General features: G+C 39.5%; 1 protein-coding gene across 3 annotated transcripts; it reads right to left on the reverse strand.

The window, feature by feature from the left end:
* Positions 1-31: 31 nt before the first annotated feature.
* On the reverse strand, positions 32-25,549 carry VPS39 (VPS39 subunit of HOPS complex). Of its 3 annotated transcripts, XM_030482474.1 has the most exons (26): positions 25,332-25,515; positions 23,622-23,687; positions 22,756-22,782; positions 22,272-22,336; positions 21,415-21,457; positions 20,275-20,369; positions 18,964-19,062; positions 18,166-18,258; positions 16,768-16,951; positions 16,125-16,245; positions 15,634-15,754; positions 14,709-14,838; positions 13,443-13,585; positions 12,460-12,603; positions 11,605-11,746; positions 11,240-11,326; positions 8,758-8,831; positions 7,752-7,850; positions 7,382-7,499; positions 6,782-6,910; positions 5,780-5,882; positions 5,385-5,430; positions 4,612-4,761; positions 4,312-4,446; positions 3,677-3,768; positions 32-2,528 (listed from the first exon to the last, which is right to left on the reverse strand). In XM_030482474.1, exons 1-26 carry the CDS (start codon positions 25,402-25,404, stop codon positions 2,453-2,455), a joined length of 2,655 nt encoding a protein of 884 aa, XP_030338334.1. In that variant the 5' UTR covers positions 25,405-25,515; the 3' UTR covers positions 32-2,452. The 3 variants fall into 3 exon arrangements, with proteins under 3 accessions (XP_030338334.1, XP_030338335.1, XP_030338336.1); XM_030482475.1 differs by lacking the exon at positions 22,756-22,782 and having other exon boundaries at positions 25,332-25,549; XM_030482476.1 differs by lacking the exons at positions 20,275-20,369; positions 21,415-21,457; positions 22,272-22,336; positions 22,756-22,782; positions 25,332-25,515 and having other exon boundaries at positions 23,622-23,673.
* Positions 25,550-27,071: the final 1,522 nt, after the last annotated feature.

Below are 27,071 nucleotides of genomic sequence, written 5' to 3' on the forward strand. Positions count from 1 at the left end.
GCATGCCACCACTCAAAAAAATTGTCAGTAATTTCAGTGTTCTCCAATAAGTACATATTTAATGGCATAAGATTTTCAAAAACATTATTCAAAGCAAGAATACAAAAGTGGTTTTAGTAGGATTTTGAGAACATTCATAAGCATACTATAAACTTGTAGATTTAAAAAACAAAGTTGAGAAGTGATGACAGTCCTCATATGACATGGCCTCGTTTGATTAACAAATATTAAAGCAGGAGTGATACTGGGAGGCCCTGCATTGGGTCTGAATTCCAGGAGAAACGGAGGACTAATAGATAAAAAGAAATCTACAGCAGCCCAGAGAAGCTTAACTGCACAATGACTGAAACGCACACTGGTTCACAATATTTATTACAATCTATTGCTTTAGATAAACCTGCCGTATGGTTAGTAAACCCCAACCACGTTGTAAGAACCAACAAAAAAGAAATTACAGCACAGACGACATGTCAGAAAAAGGTATGCAATGAACACAGGCACAACCTTAACCGTGTACGTAAGAGCACAATGAAGATCCTCTTATGTGAATACAGCCCTCCTGGTAGCAGATAATGAAGGTAAATCAGACTAACAATACTAAACATAAAGATAGGTAAAAATCGGAGCAATATTGTTATATCTGTATACAAAGAATACAGGGTGGTTTTAAATACCCTTCTTGCATTCTCAATGACCTGTAAACACAACTCTCTCAAACCATCTTCCCTCTGTACCTGAACTACTATATAAAGATCTATACAGAATGTGCAAATCCAATGTAAGTATTTTTTAGGCTCTCTTCTTCAAATAGAAGAAATACAAGGTTAAAAACATTAACATCACAAATTCCCTCTACCCAGCCTCTGCAGAAAGACATCAGCAGCAATACTGCCCAAGACATCCAAGGACAGGAGTAGCAAAATACTGGACCAAGAAATCCACAAGAATGCATGGCATATGAACAATAAACACAAACACATCTGGAAAGGGAAAAAACAACAGTTACCATGGGAAACTATTAACACTGGCAAATGAAAGGGAATTAGGACTCTTGTCAGCCTACAGCAGATCTGTTCCTAGAAACCACACACATAAGTAAACCTGTAATGTTAACTGAGATCCAATTACACTTTTAGGCAGACAGGCTTTATTTATCTGCTTATTGGTTAAGAAGTGGTATTCTGGTAGTTACATGCCATGCTCCATACTATTTAATAATTACAGGTATTGCTAGACCAGAGACGTTGAGAGTCAAATAGCCACTCTATTGGACTATTTGCTACTGCTGCCTCTTCATTACCACTATACAGATTCTTTCTGCACCAAACATTTTAATATCCCTCATACCAATCTGCTATAAAGTTTGTGGAAAAATAAGTTAGACAAAAATATTACAGCCTACAAAGAGTATGGTACAATCTAGTTCTTGTAGTTAAGACTTCTGGCCCAAGAGTAACTTAAGAATAGTACCAGCCTGAGCAGAACACAGTTCTAGAGCATTTATAATAGAGAGATGTTGAAATAGTCTGAGTTTACTTCAATGCCGGAAAGTGAACCAGAGAACAAAGAACTTATATACACAAATCTCACGTGTAGTCTAGAAGCTCAAGCAATAACTATAGTTCACTCCCTTCAGAAGTTGCTTTACAGGGTGTTCTTTGATTTTTGCTGTGAGTGCAGATGTGACCTACTTAGAATAGTCTCCGAGCTTCCACCCATGCTAAGAGTAAACAAATTTAGTGCAAACAACACACAAGTTAATTCAATTTACAGCTCTCAAATTAAAGCAAAAAGAAAAAAATGCTTACTAGTGGTACCTACTGTCTATCTCCTGTGGAATATCTTCTTATCAGAAGGTCAGGTGATAACACTGAGTACCAATAAAAAGATTCCTTTGGCAAGCACTTCAACATTCCCATTACTGAGATGAAAGTAAAATTTTATTTTCTAGGTCTTGAAATAGGCACAGAAGCCTCCTCTATGCTAAACTCCTTTGTGATCTCCATGCAGCACTGATACAGCTGCAAAGACTTTAAAGGAATTTCCTTTGTTTGAAGAACTATTTACATTCAAGGCCAAATCACAACATTGTCACCCTAAGGAAGCAAGTTTTGTAGTAAAATTTGACTTGTGCTGAATGCCCAACAGTTGTCTAACAATTCATTCACAAGGTTGGAGTGCAATACAAAACTCACTACAAAAATCAGTTTCTGTTCTTCATCTGAGTACTGAGAGGTTCAGTGTAGTTGCCAGCACTATAATAATATGGTTAAAGTCATCTTCTAGTAAATCAATATTGCCAGCTGGTACAGTCAGTCCACAGATACAAATGACTTCTACCCAGTGTAAAAGAACCTAGCAACAAGCCTCAAAAAAATCTCAGAGGCATCAACTTCTTAAGTCATCAGTTCTGAATTTCATATGAACGTTGGCATTATTGACCATGACAAGGTCAGGTATCCAATGTGTTGACTTCTTTGGAGCAGAAATAATGCACAACTCTTGCATTAGGGTATCGAGCAAATGCACTGTGAAGAGACAGAACACAAAAATCAACTGTCAATAAAGACAAACAGTTTTCCTTGTTCAAACAAGAACATCCAAGTTGTACAGAATCAGAACAAGATGCTTACATGGAAGTGATACTTTCTTGTTTGAATTACAGCCCAAATGTACTCTTGAGAAAGCCAGACAAAAGGTTTCTATGGATTTTTTAAGAGTTTAATTAAAAAAAAAAAAAAATTATCAATCTTCATTTCCATAGGCACACTTTCTTTGGAAGTCACTGGTAACAAGTTAAAGACTGGGTGTCATCCTGACATGCTCGCCCTTCAAAAATCTTGAATTTAGCAGCATTAGAAAAATGCTAGACAACCAAAACCAACACTACATATGCAAATTTAAAATCCAATGCTACATGCTACGTACTAATAGAAAAAAATTGAATATACACAGCAATAAATATATTTAGACCTATGTTCATTAAAATGTTTTAGAAAAAGAACCTTTCCCTATCATTGTGGATGCTACTGATATGACAAAGGGTTCACATCAAGTAGATAAACAACAAATAAGCTAGTCGTGTGGCATTTCACTGGAGTTCAAAGAGGAAAAAGGGCAAATAAAATACGCTTTCTATACTAACCCATAATTACCTACTAGAAGTGGTAGGTATCAAGTGAATTAGTTCTACTAATAGATGTCTAAGATAATTAGGCTACAAAGTGTACATCAGCCAGGAAACCACAGAGCCATCAGATATAGATATATGTTTCTTAGTCTGAGATTCTTTATACCATCCTTCTTAATTCTAGTTAAGAAGCAGGTAGTAGGCAGTGTTCATAGAAGTTTTCCAAATTCAGTGGAGAATAAGAAGTGATTTTTCTGCCTTCTAGAGTTGTGAAGTAAGAATTCTTACGAGTTTCTGAAGAGAATTTTTCTCCTTTATTGAAAACAGGATTAAACTCTTACAGTAAACTTCAATGACTAAAGCTCTGATGTTTTCCCAGCCACCCAGCTGAGCAATGTAATTTGTAATTCAAACACTCTTCAGATGTGTCCCTCATACTGCTGTTCTCTGTTTGTATATACACATTCTGAGTTCTGCAACAAGTTTAAGTGTACCAGATTCATATTTGACTCAGTTTCTCAAACTTTAAGGTATACACTCTCTCACCTGTTACCTATCTTCTTTTTACATACAGTGCACACCTTCTCCTCTGTAATAATGCACTTCACTTGCTGATGCAAGATCCGCTCCTCCTGGACCTACAGAAAAATAAATAAAAAGTTAAAAGAAATTCCTCAAAAACCAATGCCACACCACAGCTCCTTCTAGTTTGGTTAAACTGAAAACTGCCACATGGTTTAAATCTCAGTGGCTATGCCTACATTAATAAGCTGTATAGCACAAAAGCAACAGGTCTGTATTGCAGAACAGGCGGTATCAACCAACACCCCCATTATATGAATTGCAGGATTTTACTTTCAACTAGTTTGGGTCACAGACTAAGGCATTCTAACCATTAAGGAGTGTGTTCAGGTTAACTACAGAACTGCATCACCTGCTTTAGTTTATACACACACACACACCCCCCCACGCACCAGAGCACAGTGAGTCCAAAGACTCACAGCAAAGACACACACCTCATTCAAACTAAAACCAATGTACTCACCATGCTTCAAAAAGAGACATTCAACCTACTTGATGCACATGGATGAATTAAAGGTGCACTACAGCCCCATCTAGAGGACAGTCATTGTGCATAAGGAAGAGTTTAATATTAAACATGACAGCTGGTGGATACTTACCCTCAGAAACTCTGCATGGAGAAGATTCTTGAGTACTTGATTAAATCTTTTCTTCTGAGCATTTTCTTCAAGGACTTTCTCTAAGAAGATTCGAATCTCACTTATTTGTGTATTTGCTGGGAGTAGGTTTATTGCCTGGAGCAAAATACACTTACTTAGGGAAAATTCAAGAGGAATAGCGAACAATAGAGATTGACACATTTAGATTGACACTGCTACATTCTGTTCACCTGCTTACTCCGGTACTTTCTGTCACCTTTTGCCAACAAGACAAACTGAGTACTTACAATTCTTTCTTACCTTGGTGGTATCCAGTTTGCTGTGATGCAGTTCCAAAACCTGCAGAGCAGCCTGCAGATTGGCTTGAGGCTCCAGCACTTCCATCTTGATTGGTCCCAGGCAGTGAACACTAGGTGGGGAGAGATACATCCGGAGCAATGACAGGTAGACCTGTTGCACACAAAAGGAAAGTTCTGAAACCACGCCACCACAACTGACAGTGCTGTTGGAACCCAGCAATAGTACTAGTAAATTGTACTCATGCTATTTGAAATTCTGAAGTGCACTTAACTTAAAACAACAAAAACTGAAAAGTTCCAATGACATTCAAGGCCTTTTACTTGCATTCTACAGTAAAGTTTTTCTATAAAAGTAGTTTTCATCACACTTTCCTCATTTATCTTACCGAATTAATCTATAACTTTTAGAAACCAACACTTCATTGCTCTCTACCGTTAACTTTTCTGTAGATGCATGTGGAATATACACACATTATTGTCTTCCAAATTCCATCAGAACTTTAGCTACAGTACACACAAGTGATACAGCAACATTCTCAACCAAAAAAACAAAACCCCAGAAAACCTCCAAATTAAAACAAAACAAAAGAAACAAAGAAAACAAAGAAAACATCTAATAATTCCTAAATTCCAAGAGCTTATATATAGGTTCCCATCCACTCTCACAAACCCTGAAAAAGTCTATACAGAATAAAAATTTAAGGTCCCTAACAGGTAGGAATGGTCTAGTATATTCTTAATGAAAAGGAAGACTGCAAACATGCAGCTACTTACATCTTTGTTGCCATCTTTGTTTCTGTCATAATGTTTATGGCAGTAGCTAGAACAGAGAAGAATCAAATGAAATGCTGAGACAGTTTTGGAAGCCAGAGAATCAGTCCATAGAAATTAACATTTAAATGGTTTGATTACTAAAGCTATCCAACTTAGGTGACTGTACATCCAATTCTGATTAATTAATCAAGTTGCACAACAAAATTACACTGTTTACTCTGCGTTACAATGCTGAGAAAACGGAGGTTTTGTGCAAGTCTCCCACTTCCAATCAACTTAAGAAGCTTTAACGCAGAATCTAAATTTAATGCCTCTCAAAAGAGAAAGGAACCAAAACACCACACACAAGTTCACAATCTAAGTACAAAGAAACAAACAAAACAAGAAACCCTTACTTTTCAGCCATGTTGGTGTCCTTCAAAATATGAACATAAATAAACAAAGCTTGCTCATGCTTCCCCATACGACCCAAGAGCAGAGCACGTTCTTCTAGGAGACCTAGTGATAACATCAAGGATTAGTCAATAGCTACACAGAGAATTGATAACATAAGCTCTATTAGTGACCAGAAAAACAGAAGGAACTATAAGCTGTAGTCTGAGCACAGGTTAAAGTTACACTAAGACTGTATGTCTACTTTGCACCAGTTTCAGTAACAGAGGATAAGGGGGCTCGAGCACCTCCCGTATGAAGATAGGCTGAGGAAGTTGAGGCTGTTCAGTCTGGAGAAGGCTGCTCAGAGCAGCCTTCCAGTACCTGAAGGGGGCCTACAAGGATGCTGGGGAGGGATTATTCATTAGGGACTGTAGTGACAGGACAAGGGGTAATGGCTTCAAACTTAAACAGGGGGAGATTAGGTTAGATATAAGGAAGAAGTTTTTTACTGTGAGGGTGGTGAGGCACTGGAATGGATTGCCCAAGGAAGTTGTGAATGCTCCATCCCTGGCAGTGTTCGAGGCCAGGTTAGATGGAGTCTTGGGTGACATGGTTTAGTGTGAGGTGTCCCTGCGCATGGCTGGGGGGTTGGAACTAGATGATCTTAAGGTCCTTTCCAACCCTAACTATTCTATGATTCTATGATTTTATGAATTCCTAAGTAAACTTAAGAAACAATGAACTTCACATCTGTTGAGCAATTCAGGCTTATCAAAAAGCTAGGCTAAATATTTAAGTGATGGGAGATGCCACATGGTCTTAGACCAACAGTTAGAGGAACCCTGCAGAGACTGGCAAATCCAGCTTTGCCAGCAAAACCAGTTAGTATATATACCAGTGGCCTACAACTACAGATACAGACACCTATGTTTCTGGTTACCATGATTCTACAGTAAGTGAGGAGGTTTCACTGTACAATGCAATAAGCTAGGGTTTATTTAACCTATGGAAACTGAACTCACCATCAAAGGGGAAGTCACTAATTAGTCGACTTGGCTCATACCAGCTAGACTTCTCCAGAAAAAGTAGAAGCTTTTTCCGGTAATCCCCCAAGTCTCCTCCTTCCTCCCCCGCAGGCACTGGAGTTTTATCTATATGGAAGAAAGTAACATAAGCTACAGTATTACAACCGTTTTACAACACTAGTACACAGAAGATGATAAACAAACAAATCATTACAAGCAACCAAAAGCTGATGAAGCTGTTACACGGGCTGGGATTCCAGTGCACCTGCCAGATTACTTCAGCTCCTTATAACACGTCAAATTGCCAGTTAAACAATAGACTCACTTATTCAAGACCCTTCCCTACCCTTAACATGCAGAATTCAGGGAGCAGTAGCTGCCATTCCACTTACTCATGAACCAAGTGTCACTTGCTCCCTTCTAGGGAAGCAATACATTAGACTTCCCTACAAAGCCACAGATTTTGTTGTTCCATTTCCTTCATCACTTAGAATATCTTCCAGATGTTAACAGGGAAGGCTTACAGCAAAACACTGTGAAGGCTCCTCTGTGCTGTCCCATGCCCCTGCTCTTCCCACCGGAAAAGTCTAAGCATACCTGGAGGGAAAGAATTTAGATATTCTTTCATCAAGGCCTGCACTTTTTCACAGTACAGCTGGATCAGACAGTTGTGAAAGTCTGCACCGGTTTCTTCCCAGACATGAATGATGTGCTCCTGTAAATATACATTCAGGTTCAGTTATAGTTGCTTCCTTTGGGAAGTAATTTATTATAAGCAAGCAACACTTCCATGCTTGCCTTTACCAAGCTTGACTTCAGGATTTCATATACTTTTTTTTCCTTGCACAACTTACAGAAATGCTAGCATTCTCTGAGAAAGCATCAGACTCCAATGCCTGGAGAACTAAAGCCTTACATGTAACATGTTGTACTGAATGAAGTGCACCAGTAGAGATTGAGTTCTTACCAGATAAGGAATAGTCAAGCTTTTAAAATTTTCTATCAAGAAAGTGAGCACTTTGTCTCGTGGCAAAGCTTCCACTTCAGGGAGGTCTTCTGTAAATATCTGTTAAACAAAATTTTATTCATGGAAAGGTGATATTTAAAAAAAAAAAAAAAAAAAAAAAAAAATTAAGTTCCACAATGTATTTTCTGAGACACTGAAGCCCAACATATCATCACCCATGTCTGAAGAGTAAGCATAAGAAGTACAAAAAATTCAGGCACTCAGAAGCTATCTCATATCTGAAAGGATTAACAAACATCCCCCCTTCCACCTTAGTTAACACTCTTCTTTTAAAGGGCCAAATACCTCCCAAATACAAGGAGTCAATTCTATATCAAAGAACAGGAAATAAGAAAAGGAAATTAACATTTGACATTTAAATATTCAATCAGGCACTTGTGCAAAAAGCGTAACATCAAGAACATTAAATGTTGTAGCAAAGGTTCCTAGCTACTTACTACAAAAAGATATTACAAGAATGGAAAAGCATAAGAAACTCTGAAAGACTGTCCATCTTACTAAACATAGAAAATAGAAATTATATACTTATATATACTTATGCCGGAGAAGGACTCTTCATCAGGGACTGTACCGATAAGACAAGTGGGTAATGGGTTCAAACTAAAACAGGGGAAGTTCAGGTTAGACATAAGGAAGAAGCTCTTTACTGTGAGAGTGGTGAGGCACTGGAACAGGTTGCCCAAAGAAGTGGTGAATGCTCCATCCCTGGCAGTGTTCAAGGCCAGGCTGGACAGGGCCTTGGGTGACCCGGTCTAGGGTAAGGCATCCCTGCCCATGGCAGGGGGGTTGGAACTAGATGATCTTAAGGTCCTTTCCAACCCAAACCATTCTATGATTCCATAATTGGATTTAGCATTAATACACAGCTTCTTACACTGAGTTCTCCCAATTCCATACAATGCATTAAGTATCTTAATGGCAAGGTGCCTGTTTCAACCACACTTACTTTCAGTCCATCTTCAGGAAAATCTCTTAGCACCCAGACAGAGTAGGAAAAAACCAAGTGCAAGTTTTCTGTGCCTGGAATACAAAAAGCAGCAGTGCTGAATGTTAAAATCCTAAAGACCTACCTATTCACAACACAGGCACATGCCTTCAGAGCCAGCAAAGTTTAATTCACAGAATCTGGTTTGGTTTCTTTCCCCACTCAAGTCAAGCACATCACACATTCCAGGCTAAAGCCACAATTTCATTACTTTGCAAACATGATTTCAAACACAAACAAGAATTAGCTAAAATACTAAGCACCATGAAACATAAACAATTCAGACCAAAATCAAGCTCAGCTGTCTTAATCACATTTCAAAAGTCTTCCCTTACAATGTTTTTATTAGAGTAGAAAAAGCACTGTTTTTTTCACTTGTGTAATTTCCTTCAGTCCATTTTCAGCGTGCCAGTCTAATGACTTCTATAGCAAATGGCCAAATACTTCATACCAGGAGTAAAGCATCCTAGTATGAAAGTAACTAGCATAGAAACTACATTATACGTAATAACTTCTCAGCTTTTAAGAAAATTTAGGACCTGCTTCTTTAAACGAACTTTCATTTAGGCCATTTGCTTCACGAAGTTTATAATGTTAGGAATTTATAATTATTTATAATATTATGTTAGTTTATAATAATAATAATAAGAGTTTATAATATTATGTTAGGAAAACATGAGTTTCTCCTTACTCTCCTGATCAGAAACACTGAGGCATTCATTGCCCAAACAATGCAACAACACAACTATACAAGAAACAGAAACCTATACCAACCCTATAAAAAGGCAGCCATTGTTTGCTTTCCTTCATCCCACAGTATCATCAGGAGTAAGTCATTTTTTAAATGTTTAAAACAAGCAGCATCTTCGTAGTAACAGTATTTTAAAAACCAGAAGACAAGTACCATGAAGTAAAACAACTAAACTAGCCCCCAGAAGATTTTCAGAAACAAAACAGTGACTTGGCAAATGGCACTAAGGTCAAGGGCCTGAATTTTGCTGAACTTCAAATAACTTTTCGAATGAACAAGGAATTGTATGGTAATGGGTTTGCTACCCTCACTGAGAAAATTTAAATACAGGACAGAACAAGTCATGGGAGTAAGTTCTCATGTAGAGCAAGAGACAGAAAGTCTAACTCCTTGTAAACAAGTGTGAGATTAATTAGAATAGCTTCCTTCCAAAGCACTGATCAAATTGCCTTTACTGAAATCATGACCAAATCAAACATGAAGTTACAACCTACTCAAAACACTCAAGATGGCAGGAGAAGAGAAACTACTCAAGTAGCTACAAAAGCTTATAGATCAGAATACTAAAAGGCCAACATTGCATCCCACCACAAAACAAAACAAGAGGCTCCCTCAGCACATAACATTCAGCTGCATGGGCATTACACTGAAGGTCAGAGGCAAGGATGTTTTGTGCTGCTAGAATTGAAGCAGACACTGAATTTCTAAACATTCCCAGCAACGAATCCCTAATTTAAGTATGAGTTACAAGAGGAAAAAATTCTGCATAACACTATTTTAACAGATAAAGACTGGTGTAATACAGAAAATTATCTACTATCCAATCAAATATACAATTCTCCTGTGCCTACCCTCTACACAGATAAAGTATATTTTTGTTGGACATGGCCAATCACAGAATTAGCAATTAATATTTGCTTTGAGGCAATAAACAGTAAGTGCTTACTCTGTTGACACATGGGAAGTATCAAATCCAAATCAGTAATACATACTTGATGACTTAACAGACCACAGCTACAAGCCTGGAGGAAATTTTTCCTAATTACCTGAGAACTATTTAAGAACATTCATCAAATGTCCAAAAACCTGTAGACAAGAGATGACTAAAGAGTTTCTACTTCATTCAGACTGAGAAAGCAGCTCAAAATATATCTCACATAACTAAGAAGAACTTTTTTAAAAAATCAATTATGACTTAGATTAGAAGCTCGTAACAACAGAAGCCTCACCAAAGGATAGAGGAAAAAGTCTGAAGAAACCCTAAAATGTTAGATCATTATCTAGATCAACCTAAATACAGAAAACACAGAAAACAAAAACTTCATGTGGGATTCTTCATCTCAGGAAAGAGACTACAAGCCCCAGCGACTGCAAGTTAAGATCCAGAAGCTAGACTTATCTTTTGTCAGTGATGGTAAATCATCACTTAAAGAAAACTGAAAATACTATGGCACATTTTCTAGCAACAGAAATTTTTATCAGAAATAAGGAATGTTTTCAAATAAGATACTCAAGTTTTAACAAGATGCTTGTAAACTAATCCTTGAAGTCTGCATTATGCAAGAAACCAGACAAGATGACAAGGATACCCTTTAGCTTGATATTCTACAGAAAGCTGCTGAACAGCAGAATAATCGCTGAGCCCAACAAGAGTAACACCTTCACAAAAACAATGCTCTCCTTCACACTCACCCAAATGCTGCAGATATTGCACTGTCCTCTCATGACCCTTCAAAGGTGAGTTGGCTTTCTTTGACTGATCCACCAGTACCTGTAATGCTTTCAGAACAACAGAAAGGTTCATTCCTTTGTAGCCATAAGTATCATTCCAACCCGAACCACAAAAGAAGATCATTCTTCCTGTTATGCTTCCAGAGACAAAACAAACTTTTGTTTTAAACACAAAGACCAAATGAGTAATAGGGCCAAAGAGTGATTTAATCACAGGACAGAACCAGAAACAAAATCTTCAGAAGACTGCCAGCTCACTGAAGACAAAACTCAACACTAGGAATACATGCTCCTATCCCTTCTCCCCACCCCAACCTCATACCTACCTTTCTCATGCAGACCTTTCTTCTCGTACAGTATTATCAGCTCACTATATTTGTGTGCCTTCTTTAATACATGCTCACTCTCTTCAATATGGCAGTGATTGTTTTCCAGACGTAGCAATGGTGCCACGAGCGCTACATTTGTCTGCAAGTGAAAAGGGACTACTTAAACATACTTCTAAGTAAACATACTTCCTAAGCTTACAGTAAAAAACATGGCAGGGATGGGGAGGGGGAACAGAGGAAAAAAGCAGCAGCCTTACAGCATAAGAAATGAGTTTAACATCTTTCAGGCTAGGCTGGACAGGGCCTTGAGCAACCTGGTCTAGTGGAAGGTGTCCCTGCCCATGGCGGGGGGAATGGAACCAGATGAGCTTTAAGGCCCCTTGCAACTCAAAACATTCTATGATTCTATGATCATAGAGCAAGGCCCATCTTCATTTCCATAATTTGTTGGGACAGAAAAAAAGCAACGTATCAGAGCTATTCCCCTTCAAGAATAGAGATCAGCTTTGAAAAACGCTGCTGACAGCAAAGATCGTACTCTCCCGCATTTAACAGTACAAGGCAATGCAGGAAGTATTCGTGATAACTTCAAAATGCGCAGGCATGGCCATGTTCTTTTGACAGAGGAAGTGACCAGAAACAGACATCTGCTTTATTCCATGAAACTACTTCCTGACCAGTAAGCAAACCAGCTAACACCAAAGTTTCACAGATCGTTTTTAGACCAAAGGCAGATGGTTGTGTGAGAATTTCTGATGTAGCTCCTTATCCCCATTCTCAAATGTTTCGACCTGAAATTCCATCAGACTTTGCATGGTAAAGGAAAGGCCTGTAGGTCAGGCAGAAACTCACGTGGAGGTAACACTTTAACAGGGTGGTATCAATGATTTGTAACAGCTTCTTTTTGGATTTGATAGTGGGTGTTCCTTCCATGAGGGGTGAGGTACTAGACTGATGGTCAGAATCATTTAGCTTCTTCACCAGCTGACTTCTTTTCTGCAGGACATCAAACAAAATTTTAACAGGAAAAGGCCATGGATTTCTCCATCCCACCTCAGCAAATACAACCCACCAAGTAAAAACACTAAATTAGACCAATTTAATAACTTAATCATTTTTTTTCTAAAGAACTTTTATTACTAACTATTCAACACATCACCTTTCCAATCACATTCAAGTGTATAAATTTGGTTTGCAAATTTATAGTTCTGCAAGATGTTGAGAGTCTTGAGAAAATAGTCAGAAGGAAACTCTGTTAACCTGAACAGAGACACTTTAGAGAAGTCAAGAGACATTTAAAACATTTGGAAAACACTTGAGGTTTTGAACTACTAGGCATAAACACTATCTTCCTTCAGAGACAAGCTTCCTTTTAGTTTAGTAAGAATGACAACAGAACAACTCATATTCCAGTTACAACAAAATAAAGCAGACAGGAAGTTACAGTACCCACTACCTCCTGTTTCACCTTTTAATGCATGCTTTTGACCTGTCTGCTGGATAGGGTGCTCTCCACAATAGTCATCAAACAAAAACTGAAGATCAAGATCTCAAGTCCTCTTCAGAAGAGTACTGGAAATACAATACTGGACTCATTCACATCTGGTCCATAAGTCTTCACAAAAGTCCCACATGATGTCTCCCACATACCTGTGGGGCACCTTGTGTCTTCTAGTTCCCCTGCTTTCCCAGGAGCTGCTGCCATAGTTTCCAACCATGAAGACAGCCCATTAAGGCTAGCATAACAGAGCTGGAGCAGGCATACTGCCTCCTGCACAACAAAGTATGCTAAAACTAAATAACCCTGCTCTAAAAACAGATATAGGAGCACTCACTTGAGTTAGGTAGTCTATCAGAGCTAAATGTGCCTTCTCCAGCTCTGCCCCAGAGAGCCCTGGCAAGGGGTTGGGATACTGTAGCTGTTTCCTGTAATCTGTGGGCAGGAGGTCAGGATACAGACCCATCACATGAGTGGGATCTAAGCAAAAAATAACTAGTATTAGTAACCATTCATAACATTATTTTTGCAAACTCCTTAAATGTATGCAACCTTTGAGCAAGCTTAGCTTTTTAACAGAGCTGTTTGTAGTCAACCTGTATGTCCAGGTAACAAAATTTGCTTATTATCGAAAAGAAGCTAAAACAAGGTAAAAGTAGGAAGAGAAGGACTGTCTCAATGTCCAAGCACAAGTTCCAACCTTGTGTGCTGGCAGAATTCTTGCAGAATCTCAAAACTAACAACTCTGACAGTAGGACAGGATTTCTAGGAACAAGCAATGTTTAAGATTTACTGTGCTTTTGAAACAAGAACTGAATAGCACCATCTGTAATTAATGAGCACCCATCTGCAAAGAGTTTAAGCAAATGCAAAATTACTGTCCTCCAATTAAAGTTCAAAGTATTTTGAGTTCTCAGTCCTTTTCTTTCATTGCAGTTTCCCAAAGTAAGTATGACATTAAGTGTCATCAAACCAACTAAAAGTTCTAGGTTTAAATGCACAAGGGATGTGCTGTCACCAATAAAAGAATCTCAGTCTAAAGCACTATTCTATGGTACATTCCACTCTTCATACTAGGATTATCAGAAGAATGCCTGAACCAGAGGAATAGAACAGAGACTATTTTGACTTCCAAAACCACAGAACAGTTTCCTGGCTTCAGAAATTGGTCCATTAAACAGGAAACAGGGTTAAGGGTCCTCAGTTTGGTCAAGTCCAAGGATTTATCAATCTACAAATGTTCTTTATTTTTCATTCCAAACTGCAAGTAGGGCTTTGGCAGCTGCTGAAACCCTCAACTTCAAGGATCTGTGTACATGCTATGCACACTGTAATAGCCTACAATATAAATATATTCTACACAAAGGGGAAATTCATGATTTAACTCACTGACTGAATTTGATTAAGTACTATAACCAGTTTCACTAAACAAAAGAAGCTAAATAGTTGCCTAGGCTATATGTCATTCACAGGGGACTGGTCTGCACAAGACACCACTGCTTTAAAGCAAAACAGAAAACAAAAAACCCCACCACACAATAGTCTGTGAGCTTCATTTCATTTCTCCTAACCTAGGTATCTCAATGCCAATCCAAGCATTTACCTGTACCAAGCTTGGCAAAAACTTGCATAGACTCATCAAAGCGCTTCTGGCAGAAGAGGTTGAAGGCAAAGAGATTCTTTATGTGGTGAATTTGTTGTCGCTTCTCACTATCCGAATCATCCTTCATTTCCTACACACATACAAATTAAGAAACATGAAAAACTCCTCGGCCTCGTAAATGAGAAGGAACTCTAGAAATAAAATGCATATTATCCTTTGGAGAGAGTAAGAAGAAAATCTTCCAAAGTGAACACCTCTGATGGTGATTCTCAGATGCTATGCTTATTGTGTCACTGTGATAACCTGGAAGTTTTGAAAGCTACTTCTGATTATCTTACACACTTGCTCTACCACAGCAACTATCTCTTCACTCATTTGCCTTTTCGGAATTTTTTTCAAGTTAGCAATACAAAATGCAATTAATTCATTTTACGTAGTTCCAGGAAAGTTTCCAGAAACCAGAAAAACTTAAAACAGTAAGAGCAATATATTTAAAATAAATCTGCTTCAGCATCTCTAAGAAATTGTTACTTTCAAGGAGTAACACGGAGGGCCATTACAAAACAATGACCATTTGACAAAACACAACAGACAACTCCGAACAAAACTGTTTAAGAGCAGCCCAAAGTCAACCTTTGAAGTCACATTCTAAAAGAAGGTAACCTATTGAACAGCTATGAGAGATAATCTTTCACACACAAGACAATACCTCAAAATCTAAACCACAGTAGATGAATATGGAGAAATGGCAGCACAAAACCAAAACTTCACTCAAAAAAGACTAGAGTTTACAAGTTTGTGCAAAGTGGAGAGTAGGAAGATTAAACTCTCTGGACTAGCTACAGTCAAGCAGAAGGCAAACATCCTTCTGTGTGCTTCTGCACAAGTGCATCTGTTGCAAACCCAAAGGTTTTTGACTACTTACTGCCAACTGCAAAGCCAACTCAAATTGCTTGTCCTGCAGAAGCTGCTGGATCTGTGTAGCTATGGACACCGGAATGAGCCGCCAAACGAAGTGATTACTTGCCACATATATAATATTTGTGCTGTAAACAAGACAACAAGGTCAGTTACTAAGTTCCAGCGCTAAGAAAGAAGCAATACCCTACCTGGAAAAAACAATCCTGGTTAATACACACATGGCTACACATAATCAGATACAAGGTAACTTGAGCAGTACTGCAAAGCAGAAAGAGGAATCTATCTCCGGTGATCAGAAATTACCAAAGACACTCCACTCTGTCCTTCACTCCTCAAAGTATGGCCTCCACTCATCTGTTATAAAAAACACTGGACTGCTTCAATGCTACTGCTTAAACTAAGGGAGTTAGAAAAGCTCTTCCTTTCCAGGTTTTTCAGAGTGCTACCAAACATCCAAACCGCCCAGCAAAAGTAATAATCAGTTACACTCAATACCCTCCAGAGGTGATGAAGCGTGGTCTCTGCAGCTCAATACTCTGTACCAACAGCCGAGGTTCAAAAGTGCGGATCTCCACATACCTTGGCAGAACAGCAATGATGTAGGGAGGCTGGTGTTCTATTAGTGAAAAGAATGAAAAATCTAAGTTGATTGTTCTCAAGTATTCCTCGAAATGAGCCACGACTTAAAGTAAGGCTTCTTCTTTTTTGGTTTTTTTCCCTTCTCCCTTGAAACATGTCCCTTTTTTTGCTTATCAAAAACAAAACCCAATATCCAACATTGACAGCACTTTGGTAAGACTACCACTTTTTGTTCATCTTTCAACATAAGGAATTTCTGTGACACTCAGGTGCCCAGAAGAACTACAATGCTACCTTTCATTTCAAATCTTGGCCCTTTATAAAAGACACGCAATACGCCTATCTTCTGAGGAGACAGGCATACAGACTACAAACATGGAAGGGGAACAAACGAAAATAAACTTGAGACCTTCTATAGGTACAACTTGAAATACTTTAGAAAAATCTCACACTCCAAATCCAGCTAGTTTCCAAATACTGGGAATGTAACAATTTCGTCATATACAAAAGAGTAAAGCAGCAAAATTCTTTAATATCAAAATTCTCTGCTAATTCTCACCCATGGCTATAGGAATATCTGTCCAATTCAAGGCACATTTCTGCGTACAGACCCCTTCTTCATTAAGCACAACTGTTAGATCATCTTGGCCAACCGCAACTTTTCCATCTGCTACAGGAGCTACCAATGGTTCCAGCTGCTTTCCTGTGGGAAACAGTTCTTTGATGGATCCTTTTCCATCCACCTAGGATGATAAAGAAAACAAAAAAAACTGTACTTCAAAATAACCTTTATATCAAAGCTGCATAAGACCAAAGCCAAAAACCCCCTATAGGAATTTACAACCCAGACTACTCACTAACAGGGCAAGTGCAATTTTAAAAAGTAGCAATAAAATTTTCTGCATATCACCATTTATCTGACTTCTACATCATTTGGAAATAAAGAATTAATACTTTTGTGCCTGAGATGATGTAGTCCTGTTACTATAACCATAACTGAGCACATAGATCATGCAGGTTTATAAAATGCATAGCACAGTAGCAACATCAGTTAAAAGTGTCCAAATCATAATAAATCAACAGCTAGGCAGCAGAAAACAATACCTAAAAACATGGGGAGGAGAATGTCCCTATTTAAACAAAGCCATTCAAAGATGGGTCAAGTCAAGCAGCAGAGCCAACCCAAAGCAGACACTTGGACAGCAAGTCTCCATTGTGGTTGCTTGAGCAGCTGCACAACTCATCACTAGAATGGTGGGAATCAACATCTAGGAGTGCACTGCAGAAAGGCATCACTTTTGTGAGCAGTGTCAGTTTGAAGTGACTGTAAAAAATCTGTGCAGTTTTCCTGCTAAGATCAGTGTTTCCACCCATGTACATACATCTACACATGTGCAGTGCACTTCATCTCATTTTCCTACAATACCAGCAGAAGCGAATTGTAAAGGAAGAAAAGAGAATCAAATATAGCTGTCAAACAAAGCATAAGTGGAAGCTGTAATACCAAATTAATGACAGTAAGTTTAGAGATTTTCAAACTGAAACAACTACAATTCAGAAAGAGAATGAAAAAATGGTTAAGCTCCACTGTTTGCCAGGTAGTATTATTGGTCTTTTTTCCCTTTTAGAGCTCTCTCCTTTCTTAATACATTAAATAAAATGCCACTTGAGCTTGCACAGAGTGCTGCCAAACCAAAATATATCTTTTCTGATGCTGTTTTTCTGCAACAGCTTCAAACACTTCTTTCAACAGCAATAAACAGATCACTTCCTGACAAAACATCAGTTTAAAAGGACAGTCTTAGACTGCCCTTTCCAAAACTACATACGGCAAGTGTACCAGATGCTGATTTTCATAAATGTCTGTTAGCTAAAACCGTGAGCACAAGAGCAGCCCCCATAGCTTCTACTGCTCTCCAAATCTTCTTAATCACTATATTCCAAACCCCAGTCTTACCCGTATCAGGTAATAGTCCCTCTTAAAGCCTACACAGATGGAGTTCTCACACCAGGCCATAGACTTGGGTACATCAGGTACACTGAAGTCCCCCTGAGGAAAACAGAGAAAACTGGTTAAAATGGCTTGTTACAAGAGAAAAGCAAAAGTCAAATCTGGCAACAGAGACTGTAACGGGCCGCACTGTTGCTGGCAGTGTATTCCCCACCACACACGCCTGATTTCTGCTGCTCAAGGAATAGCAATATTCAACTAAAAGGCTAGATTTATGCACAGTAAAGAAGCATGCTCTGATTTAGCTGGTAACTTCCTGGAAAAGCAGCATAGATGAAAAATTCTCTACCCATTTCCATTGGTTATTTTTATCACTCTGGTATTCAGAAGTTCAGTTCCCTGTGCTTGTTGTCAATAATCACCTTCTGACTTGATAACGTACCTATAAAACCTTGAGTAGAAGTGGACCCAGTTCGACTGTGTCACTGTCAGGTATACATTTATAGAGACTGCACACTAATACATTTCACTGACCTACAAGTGCACTACAACTAGAACGTTAAAATATAGAACACAGCCTTTGATTTAATTTATGAAACTATATTAATGCTGTTAATTGTGATTTCATCCATGTATTTTCATTTTTATTTGCTGCTTCACTATTAAATCACTGCAGAACCACCTGGAGTCAATGCTCTGAAAGTCAGCAGTGCATCTGAGTAAAAAGGACTGCATAGCAAGCAGTAAAGAGCAACTCCACTCCCAGTTGAGGTGTGTTATGACTATAGAAACAACACAACTCACCTGTAGTTCATGGAACTCTCTGTCCTTCCAAAAATAAAGTTGTAGCTTCTTCCGCACTGCCACACACATTCTCAGCACCTCTTCCCCTGTATCCGACTGCTGTGAAAATAGACAGCACAACTCACAATCACTCATAAACTAAGAGGCAAATAAGATAATAAAAGGCCAAAAGAGTCCTCAGCCTGAAGCAAAGCTGTCAGCTGAAGAGCAGCTTTGTTCATCCATGTCAGAAGGGCATCCCCTAAACAGTAAGAAGGGGGATGGGATACTTAAAAATGAACTTTGACAGGGATTGTGACACCAAAGTAACAAAAAACAAAAAAGTACCAAAGACATACACACGCAAACCAGAAGAAAAGTAAAGAGCTATCAGCCCAGCCCTGAAGACTATGATAAATAGCTTGAACTCTATGTAGTATAGGAGATGGGAGGAAAATGGAAGAATGCAAAGAATGTGTTATACTGACAAATAAAAATATTAATAGCTGTTTAACATTCCAGCCTATTGGAAAAGTTTCCTGACAAGAAATATTGGCAAAGCTAAGTGCCTGTCCACACAAAAAACAAGCCACTTTGAAAGCACCTTTAAATCTGGTCATTACAAAGACATCACTAGTTTCAACACTTAGAAAACCCTAAGTATTTATTAGAAAATACTTAAAACTAAGCTCCCATGGGACAAAGAGATAAAAAGTGATGAAGAGCACTAAGGCACCTCTTCTGATTATGACATGAATAGGCTGAGAAACTCACTTGGACAGAAATGAGTTACTTAATAAACCACAGCATACGAACTGAGAATTGCTATACCTTATGGAACCATTCTACGGCCTGAATCTAACACAACTGCCCTGGGACTCCTTGGGCCAATACAGTTTAACAGAAGAGCAAACGTTAACAAAAACATTGTTTGGAGATGCCTGGCCAAGGGAACCAATATGAGTTAGTACACTGGTGGTTTCAGGGAAGGGAATGGCTTTTGTATTGAAGAGGATCTTCCAAAAAATCAGACAGTCAAATTTACTACAGGATAAAAATATCTCTATTTTTTGTATCTGGAGGTTAAATGCTACAATCACAAAAGGCAAAGGAAGATACCTTATGAAGCACAAGAAGAAAATTAAGATAACTACATTAAAAATTGTTGCCTTAAGCAAAGCTTCAGCATCCAGTAGGTAATTTTAAATAATGCCAGTACCCAACCAACTTGCATGTAACACAGAATTAACAAACATAATCTATAAAGCAACATAAAAAAGTTATCCTCATTAGAAACAGTAAGGATGTGTGCTGTTGTGTTCCTCCCCTTACCTGAAGATCACAAGTGAAGAGAGATGCACCTTTTGCCTTGGAAACCGTGGTGATTTGTTGAAATGTCAACAGGTCATGGACATAAATGTTATTTTCTGGTTTAAACAAAAATCCTATTATTATTATTCAATATTTGATACATGTAGAGCTCACTGCTAATTCAAATAAGTTACCACATTTTATGTTTCCATAAAAAGAAGAACTTGTGAAACTAAGAGCTGCAAGAAAGGAAAAGGAATGTTTTCCCAAAAGCTGAAGAGTGCTAAAGTACATTCAAATACAAGACAATAAATGCAGAAAAGATGACTAACGCCAGCTTTGGTAAAATAACATGAAGGAACTGAGAACAAGTGCTAACCAAGCAGAGGAAGTGGGAGTGGAAAGGACAGCAAGCAGGCCAGAGTAGCGCAAGTTCATGATGGAAGATTGTATGAACAAAGACCATTTTGAACTGGCTCCTGAAATTAGTGGAAAGTGCACGGTTGCAAATGGAAGCTACTGTGGTCAAGCTTTTGTACGCACGAGGACGCAGGCAGCAGAAATCTACACATGTTGGAGGCGGAAGAGCCGGGACTTGGGAGATCACAAAGAAGGGAGTAGCAACATAAGCAAAAAAAGACATAGGAAGATCATAAGGTTAAACAAATACAGCCAGAGACAAGCAAACCAAGATCTTCCACAAGATGGTAAAAGATCACCATCTGCATATAAACAGAATTTGGTGTAATGCATCAACAGTAAGTTTCATACATCAAACAAGTCTGGGCATACGTTTTAGCCGCTAGCATACAGTGCATAAACATACACATGCACATATGTATATATACACGTATACACACATGCCAGTATAGACAAATTATATATATATATGTACACATTGCAGTGCACATATGTATTTTTTCATTTTTAATCACAAAACTTAGTGTTCACACTTTGTTATCCAAGCTGGCTTATGACGAGGAAGCTGTTTCTCAACCTACGCTGCATAATGCTCCTCTGCAAGGTGAAAAAGCCTAAATCCTACACAATGACTTTTCAACAACTAGACTACTATGCAGGTGTGTGGAAAGGGTGCCACATTCAGCCAATGAACTGCATCAAGAAGAGTTCATTAAATATTCAAATGTTTTCTTCACTTACCTAATAGACTGACCAGAATTTTAAACTGAGAAACAACATGAATCTGAAATAAAGAATGCTATTAGTGACTCCATGCATAAACAAAACTTCTGAACAAAGCTCGATTATAGATAGCGTAAGAAAATGCATCTTAGATACTCTCAAAAACAATGACAGCAGCAAGACAGCTATCTATGCACAACCTTCCTCCAGCTATTGCAACCTCTTTTCACTTACACTCAGTTTTTACAAGCTAGCACTTAGAGCTTGCAACTTAAGCTGGTAAAAAAATGCTATAAGTGGTATGTTACTAGTAGAGAAGTACTCCTAAAGGACATGCAGAGTATTGCTGAAAGAGGCTGCATAACCTTTGTGATGCTTTCCTGAGTATCAATATAATCAATGAGTGAAAGTTCTCAAAAAGAAAAAAATAGTAGTAAGATTGGCAGTAGATAATCAGTTACTTCAGTTCTAAATATCAGATAACAGGAATTACATTCACATTGCTATAGCATTTTATTCAGAAGCCGAATTATATATCTGTTGGTGACAGTCTGTTGGTGTATTACCAACATTTTTTAAAATATTCTCAGTCAGAGCAGCTGAAGATTTACTGCAAACAGCAGCATTTCCATAAGCCAAAAATAAAACTGTAACCTCCAATTCTTTGCTTTCTGCTTTAGCAACCAAACCAAGCTTATTCCTGTTATGGGAAGAGTGGGCAAAACCACCAGGTTGTGCCACCTCAGAAGAAGCTATAGGTTCGGGGAAACTCATTGTTAAGTTTAGCAGAGATTCCAGAAGTACATTTTATATTTCACTTCTTGGCTGAAAACACTGGAAAATGGTCCCTGCATCAAGAAGATGGTATTTCCTACCTGCTGAATCTTTTTTGAGAAGTTCTTGTTGGATTTCTCTAGCGTCACTTCAAACCTATTGCAACCTATCAGAAAGATTTGAAAGAGTATGTAACTGAAATTGCCCTTCAATTTATGACTATACCTTACACTAAAGAAATTACAAAGAATTATGAAAGCAAACTTGGCCACTTAACCCTAGAAGAATGACTCTTCTAAAATATTTGCTATCTTCTACATAGTCAAGTGAAAACTTAAGTTACACTTCTTGTACCCATCCAAGGACCTCATTAAGAGTTACATTTTTGCCCAGCTGGAATTTCAGATTACAAGAATTACATTTAAGCATTTTGAAACCCAGAAATACAAAGATACCCATAAAGACTTTATCCACACCAATCAAATATCAACAATTTAAATTGCTAGGGAGCACATCACTGCAAAGTAAACAAGGAATAAACACTACCACAAGGGTTTAAAAGGAGTTTTAGGGATAAAGACTTACAGACACTTTCTGATGACATAACCTCTCCTGGCATTGATGCAAAAAAGGGGGAGAAATTTACCATGTGAGATAAGACACTACAACTCAAGACTAGCATGTTCTGATTGGAATAGACGGCCTACATGTTTCAGAAAAAGCAAGCTGAATTCAGTGTCTAGAATCCAAGCAGCTACAAACATCTTTCCAAGAGCTGACGAACTTGGAAGCAGATGTTTGGGTTTTTCTCTCCTGTCCCACACTACATGACATTACAGTGTTAAGGGACATCAGTTTCTACATAACAGCAGATAATGCAAAATACAGATGTGTTTCGTGAAAATCGATTTTAACTAGACCAAAAATAGAACAGTTCTATTTGTGGCATCTCTAGAATAGACTGAACACTTATGACTGTCAAAGATACAGGGAGAAGAGTAAATACATGACAGAACCAGTTAGGAGGGATCCCTCTTCCCCATGCCTTGATGCTCATGGGCCCACTAAAGTAAAGCTGCTCTTTCACTAATCCAGCCCTTCATTAACAGAAAGCAAACATCAAACATCTGGCAGCTAGCACATTGCACCGCTTTTGCCCATGTTTCTGCGCTGTATTCACAAAAATTACACTGACTTGCTATAAATTCAAACATATGGAGACTTGATATAAAACATACTTTAAAACAGAAAAAAAAAAAGCTGATACTTCTTGCACATCTGATAAATGGTATGTGTACTTTCACCAGTGATGCCACATAAATATTCATCAAACTCCGTGTAGGAAAAAATCAGCAAATAAACATACTTGCATTAACATCGCTACAACCTCTTAAAGTGCAGGAAATAAAAATAATAATCAACTTTTTGTACCATTCTTAAAATCAACTTACCTATGTCTTTCTTGATCCTGTAAAGCAGAAGATGCCCTTGTTTGGTACCTACAAGGAGCCATTCCTCTACAAAGACGAGGGAGAAAAGAGTCTAATTAGTTTCCACAAAGACTGTCCTTCCCAGCCAAATTACATTCACCAGAACACTTGGAAACTCATTTCAAATACCAAAGAGGACTTCCTGTGGTGACTACAAGCATGTTTCCTTCATCATCTCTCTGGTGGAAGTAGCTTTCATTCTCAGGAGAGGATGGCCAAAGATCAAGGAATAAAACAGAGAGTACAGCCTAGACATGACATCCTGCTTGTTGATATAAAGGTAAAGCAGCAAACCACTGCATCGTTTGGGAAATCATAAGAGGCAACAAACACATGATGTATTCAGACACTATCATCTCCCAGACAGGAACAATGTTGTATAATGGGAAAAACTGTCAGGAAAAAAATCAAGGAGTTTTATGGGAGTTTGTTTGGGTTTGGGGTTTTTTTCCAATGGTCAAGTTTTTCAAAGAGCTCTCTGAAACTGTCAGCTATGCCTGCAAGGGCAGTGGCACTTATGTTTAAGCAGCATTTGAATTGCGTAGACAACCAACAGTCATTCAAAATTTACAAGAGAGAACCTTTTTATATACAAACTCTGCAGCAGTTTCAGGCTCTTCCTATTTACAGCATTTATAGCATAGAAAATGCATAGAATCCTTACTGGGTCATGAAATAGGACTGAAATTCTTATTCCTTGCTGAAGATCACATAGGAAATAAGCATACACAAATATTCCTTTTTACACCTCGTATTCCCTCATTACCAAAGATACTTGTATTTTAATAAAGCCTCGTCTCCTGCAAGACCTTTCTTCCATTATTTGGTAGAAAAGTTGTAGAGACAGAATTACACCTCTTTTTACACAACCATGCTGCCACAGACCTGGGATTTAGGCTTTTTCCTACTTTGGCAACATAAATGCTTTCAAAAAGATAAAAGCCTCAACACAGGAATAACTATCTTCATACCTTCTCTACTATATAATTATAGTACAAACAACTCATGTTTAAACATGGCACTACTGTTCAGGTTAAAGTGGTGTTCTCAAGACAAAAAGTTCCCAATTTCCAGTGTCTGAAGGTTTATTTAATTATCAATTTTCTGCTACGGTAGTACATCTGATGGGAACTGCTCAAGCAGTCTGAAAAGCCTGATCGAGCTTTATCATTATCACAGCCACAACTGACCTGACCAAAATCCTGACTGTCAAGTATGCCCAAAAACATCACACACGTTTATATACCACTAAGACACTCAGATTCTAAACCTAAGACCTGAACACGCCACTGGCTTTCCAAGATAAATCTTAGCCAAAAAATATTAGCCAAACAAGATAAATCTTAGCCAAATATAGCCAAAACATAGAACGCTTTTTAGCGAGAAAGGCGCCGACCCACGGTCACAGCGCTGGAAATCACGGAGCTCCCCCACTGCCGGGCTGCCGCCGGGCGGGCAAGACCCCGCCAGCGGAGCTCGGCCCGGCACCCGCTGCTGCAGGCACCGGAGCCACCGCAGCGAGCCCAAGCAGGGGGAGACGCTCCGGCGCTACCCGCAGTGCCACCACCAGCCGCCCCACAGCCGCGCCGGGGTGCAGCCGGCCGGGGTCCCACGAACGGTTCACAGGGCGTCCCGGCCGCCCGGGGTCGGAGAGAGAGGCCCCCAGCTCACCCCAGGCCGCCAGGCAGTCGATCTGCAGCGGCAGCTTCTCCAGGATCGGCACATGCTCGAAGGCGTCGTGCATGACGGCGGCTCCTCCGGGCCCGGCTACCACAGCGCCCGCTGACCGCAGCGGCGGCAGCACAGGGGCTGCGGCTCCGCGGGGTGACTGCCCCGCCGGAAGCACCGCCGCCACCGCCCCGCAGCTCCCCGCCCCTTCCGGCAGCCGCTTCCGCGCCCAGGCCGCACCCCCCGCGCTGGAGCCGGCTCCGCCTCGTCCCCTCAGCGCGCCGGGGCGGGCGGAGCCCGGCGGCCGCCGGCACCGTGGGGGGCCTGTCACAGCCCGGGCGGCTCCTCCCCGCACCGCGCAGTGCCTCTGTCGGCAACTAGCGCAACACACGCTGTCCCCGCCGGCACTAGCAGCCCGCCCCAGCTCCTGGGGGCTTCAGCAGTAACCATAAACGCCGCGGGTTGAGCGTTCCCCGTCGCTGAGGGGACTCTTCCCGGCCTGGTGTAAATAACCCTGGAGCACCTTGATACAGAGGCTGCAAAACACTCATTTTGTCCTCGCACGACATTCACTCACCACCGCTGGCCTAGAAGCTAAACTAACTAAACCAAACTAAAAATGAACATGGTGCTAAGTTCTCCGAGCATCTTCTCCAGGAGACCACTGTTGCAGAAAACAAGGAGTGAGGACGTTCTGTGGTGGGAGATGGAGCACGGGACTGGGAGAACAAGTGTGGTCATGTTGCATCCAACTTCTTTCCTGCTCGGGAATGAAACCTTCCCAAAGCAGGAAACCATGCAAAGTCACATCCCCTTTGCAGATACCAGAACTGCAAATTGCCAAAAAAGTTAGGGCTTATATCTGGTCTCCTTGACCTAGGATTCCTATGGAAGGAAGAGGGACATAGCACCAGTTTAGCAAAAGGAAATACAAGTTTCAGTATCACCAGGTAATAATAATAGCAAATGGCTATATTCCAGTTTTACCAGAATGCAAATTATGTGCAAGGCATGGGCCCCTTGAGGTTTTTAAAAAGTAGCATACTTTAGCATACAACATAAAATGCCATACAAAGTGAACAGGAGGATAAAAAAAGCCCACAAACTCATACACTCCTACATCTGTGGAGTAAAACAAACACCCTTCTTTACCCCAGGTCTTGTGATCCTGACTCACACTGTTCCTATCAGGCCTTTCTTTACTATGCCACGTGGTCTCTTACTACTCAGTCCCTCCTACTGAGCTCCCAGCACAAACATCTTGTTGCCCTAATGAAAAGCTGGTCAACACCACCATCTTCTTCACTATTTGTTTTCAGTTTCTGCGTGGCATGCACATGCTGTAACAATTGCATCAGTAAAATCACAGCTACTTCTTGCAAATTAACAAACAAATCCACACAGAGAACTAATCAGGCACAGGAACCCTAAAAAGCTCCCTCTGTATTTGAACTCCTGGCAGACATGGTTTTTCCCTGCACATAGAGCATTATCTCAATTAGAAACAGGTTGTTGAAAGTACCTGAAGTCAGCAGCCAAATTTCTTGAAGAAAAATCAGCTTCTACACACTATTCTAGGCACTGAAAACTGCAGATCTCAGACTTGAGTGTGGCTGTGTTTTCTCCCTCCTCCTCACCAAGTCTTCAGAGTAGTAGGTATGATTTGTTTTAAAATTACAATACCTATTTTGAAAGAATGGGTATAAATTTGAATTAAGTCTGCCCTATCCACATAATTAAAGT

This window comes from Strigops habroptila, chromosome 4, assembly GCF_004027225.2.
Source record: "Strigops habroptila isolate Jane chromosome 4, bStrHab1.2.pri, whole genome shotgun sequence".
In the NCBI taxonomy this organism is placed as follows: domain Eukaryota; kingdom Metazoa; phylum Chordata; class Aves; order Psittaciformes; family Psittacidae; genus Strigops; species Strigops habroptila.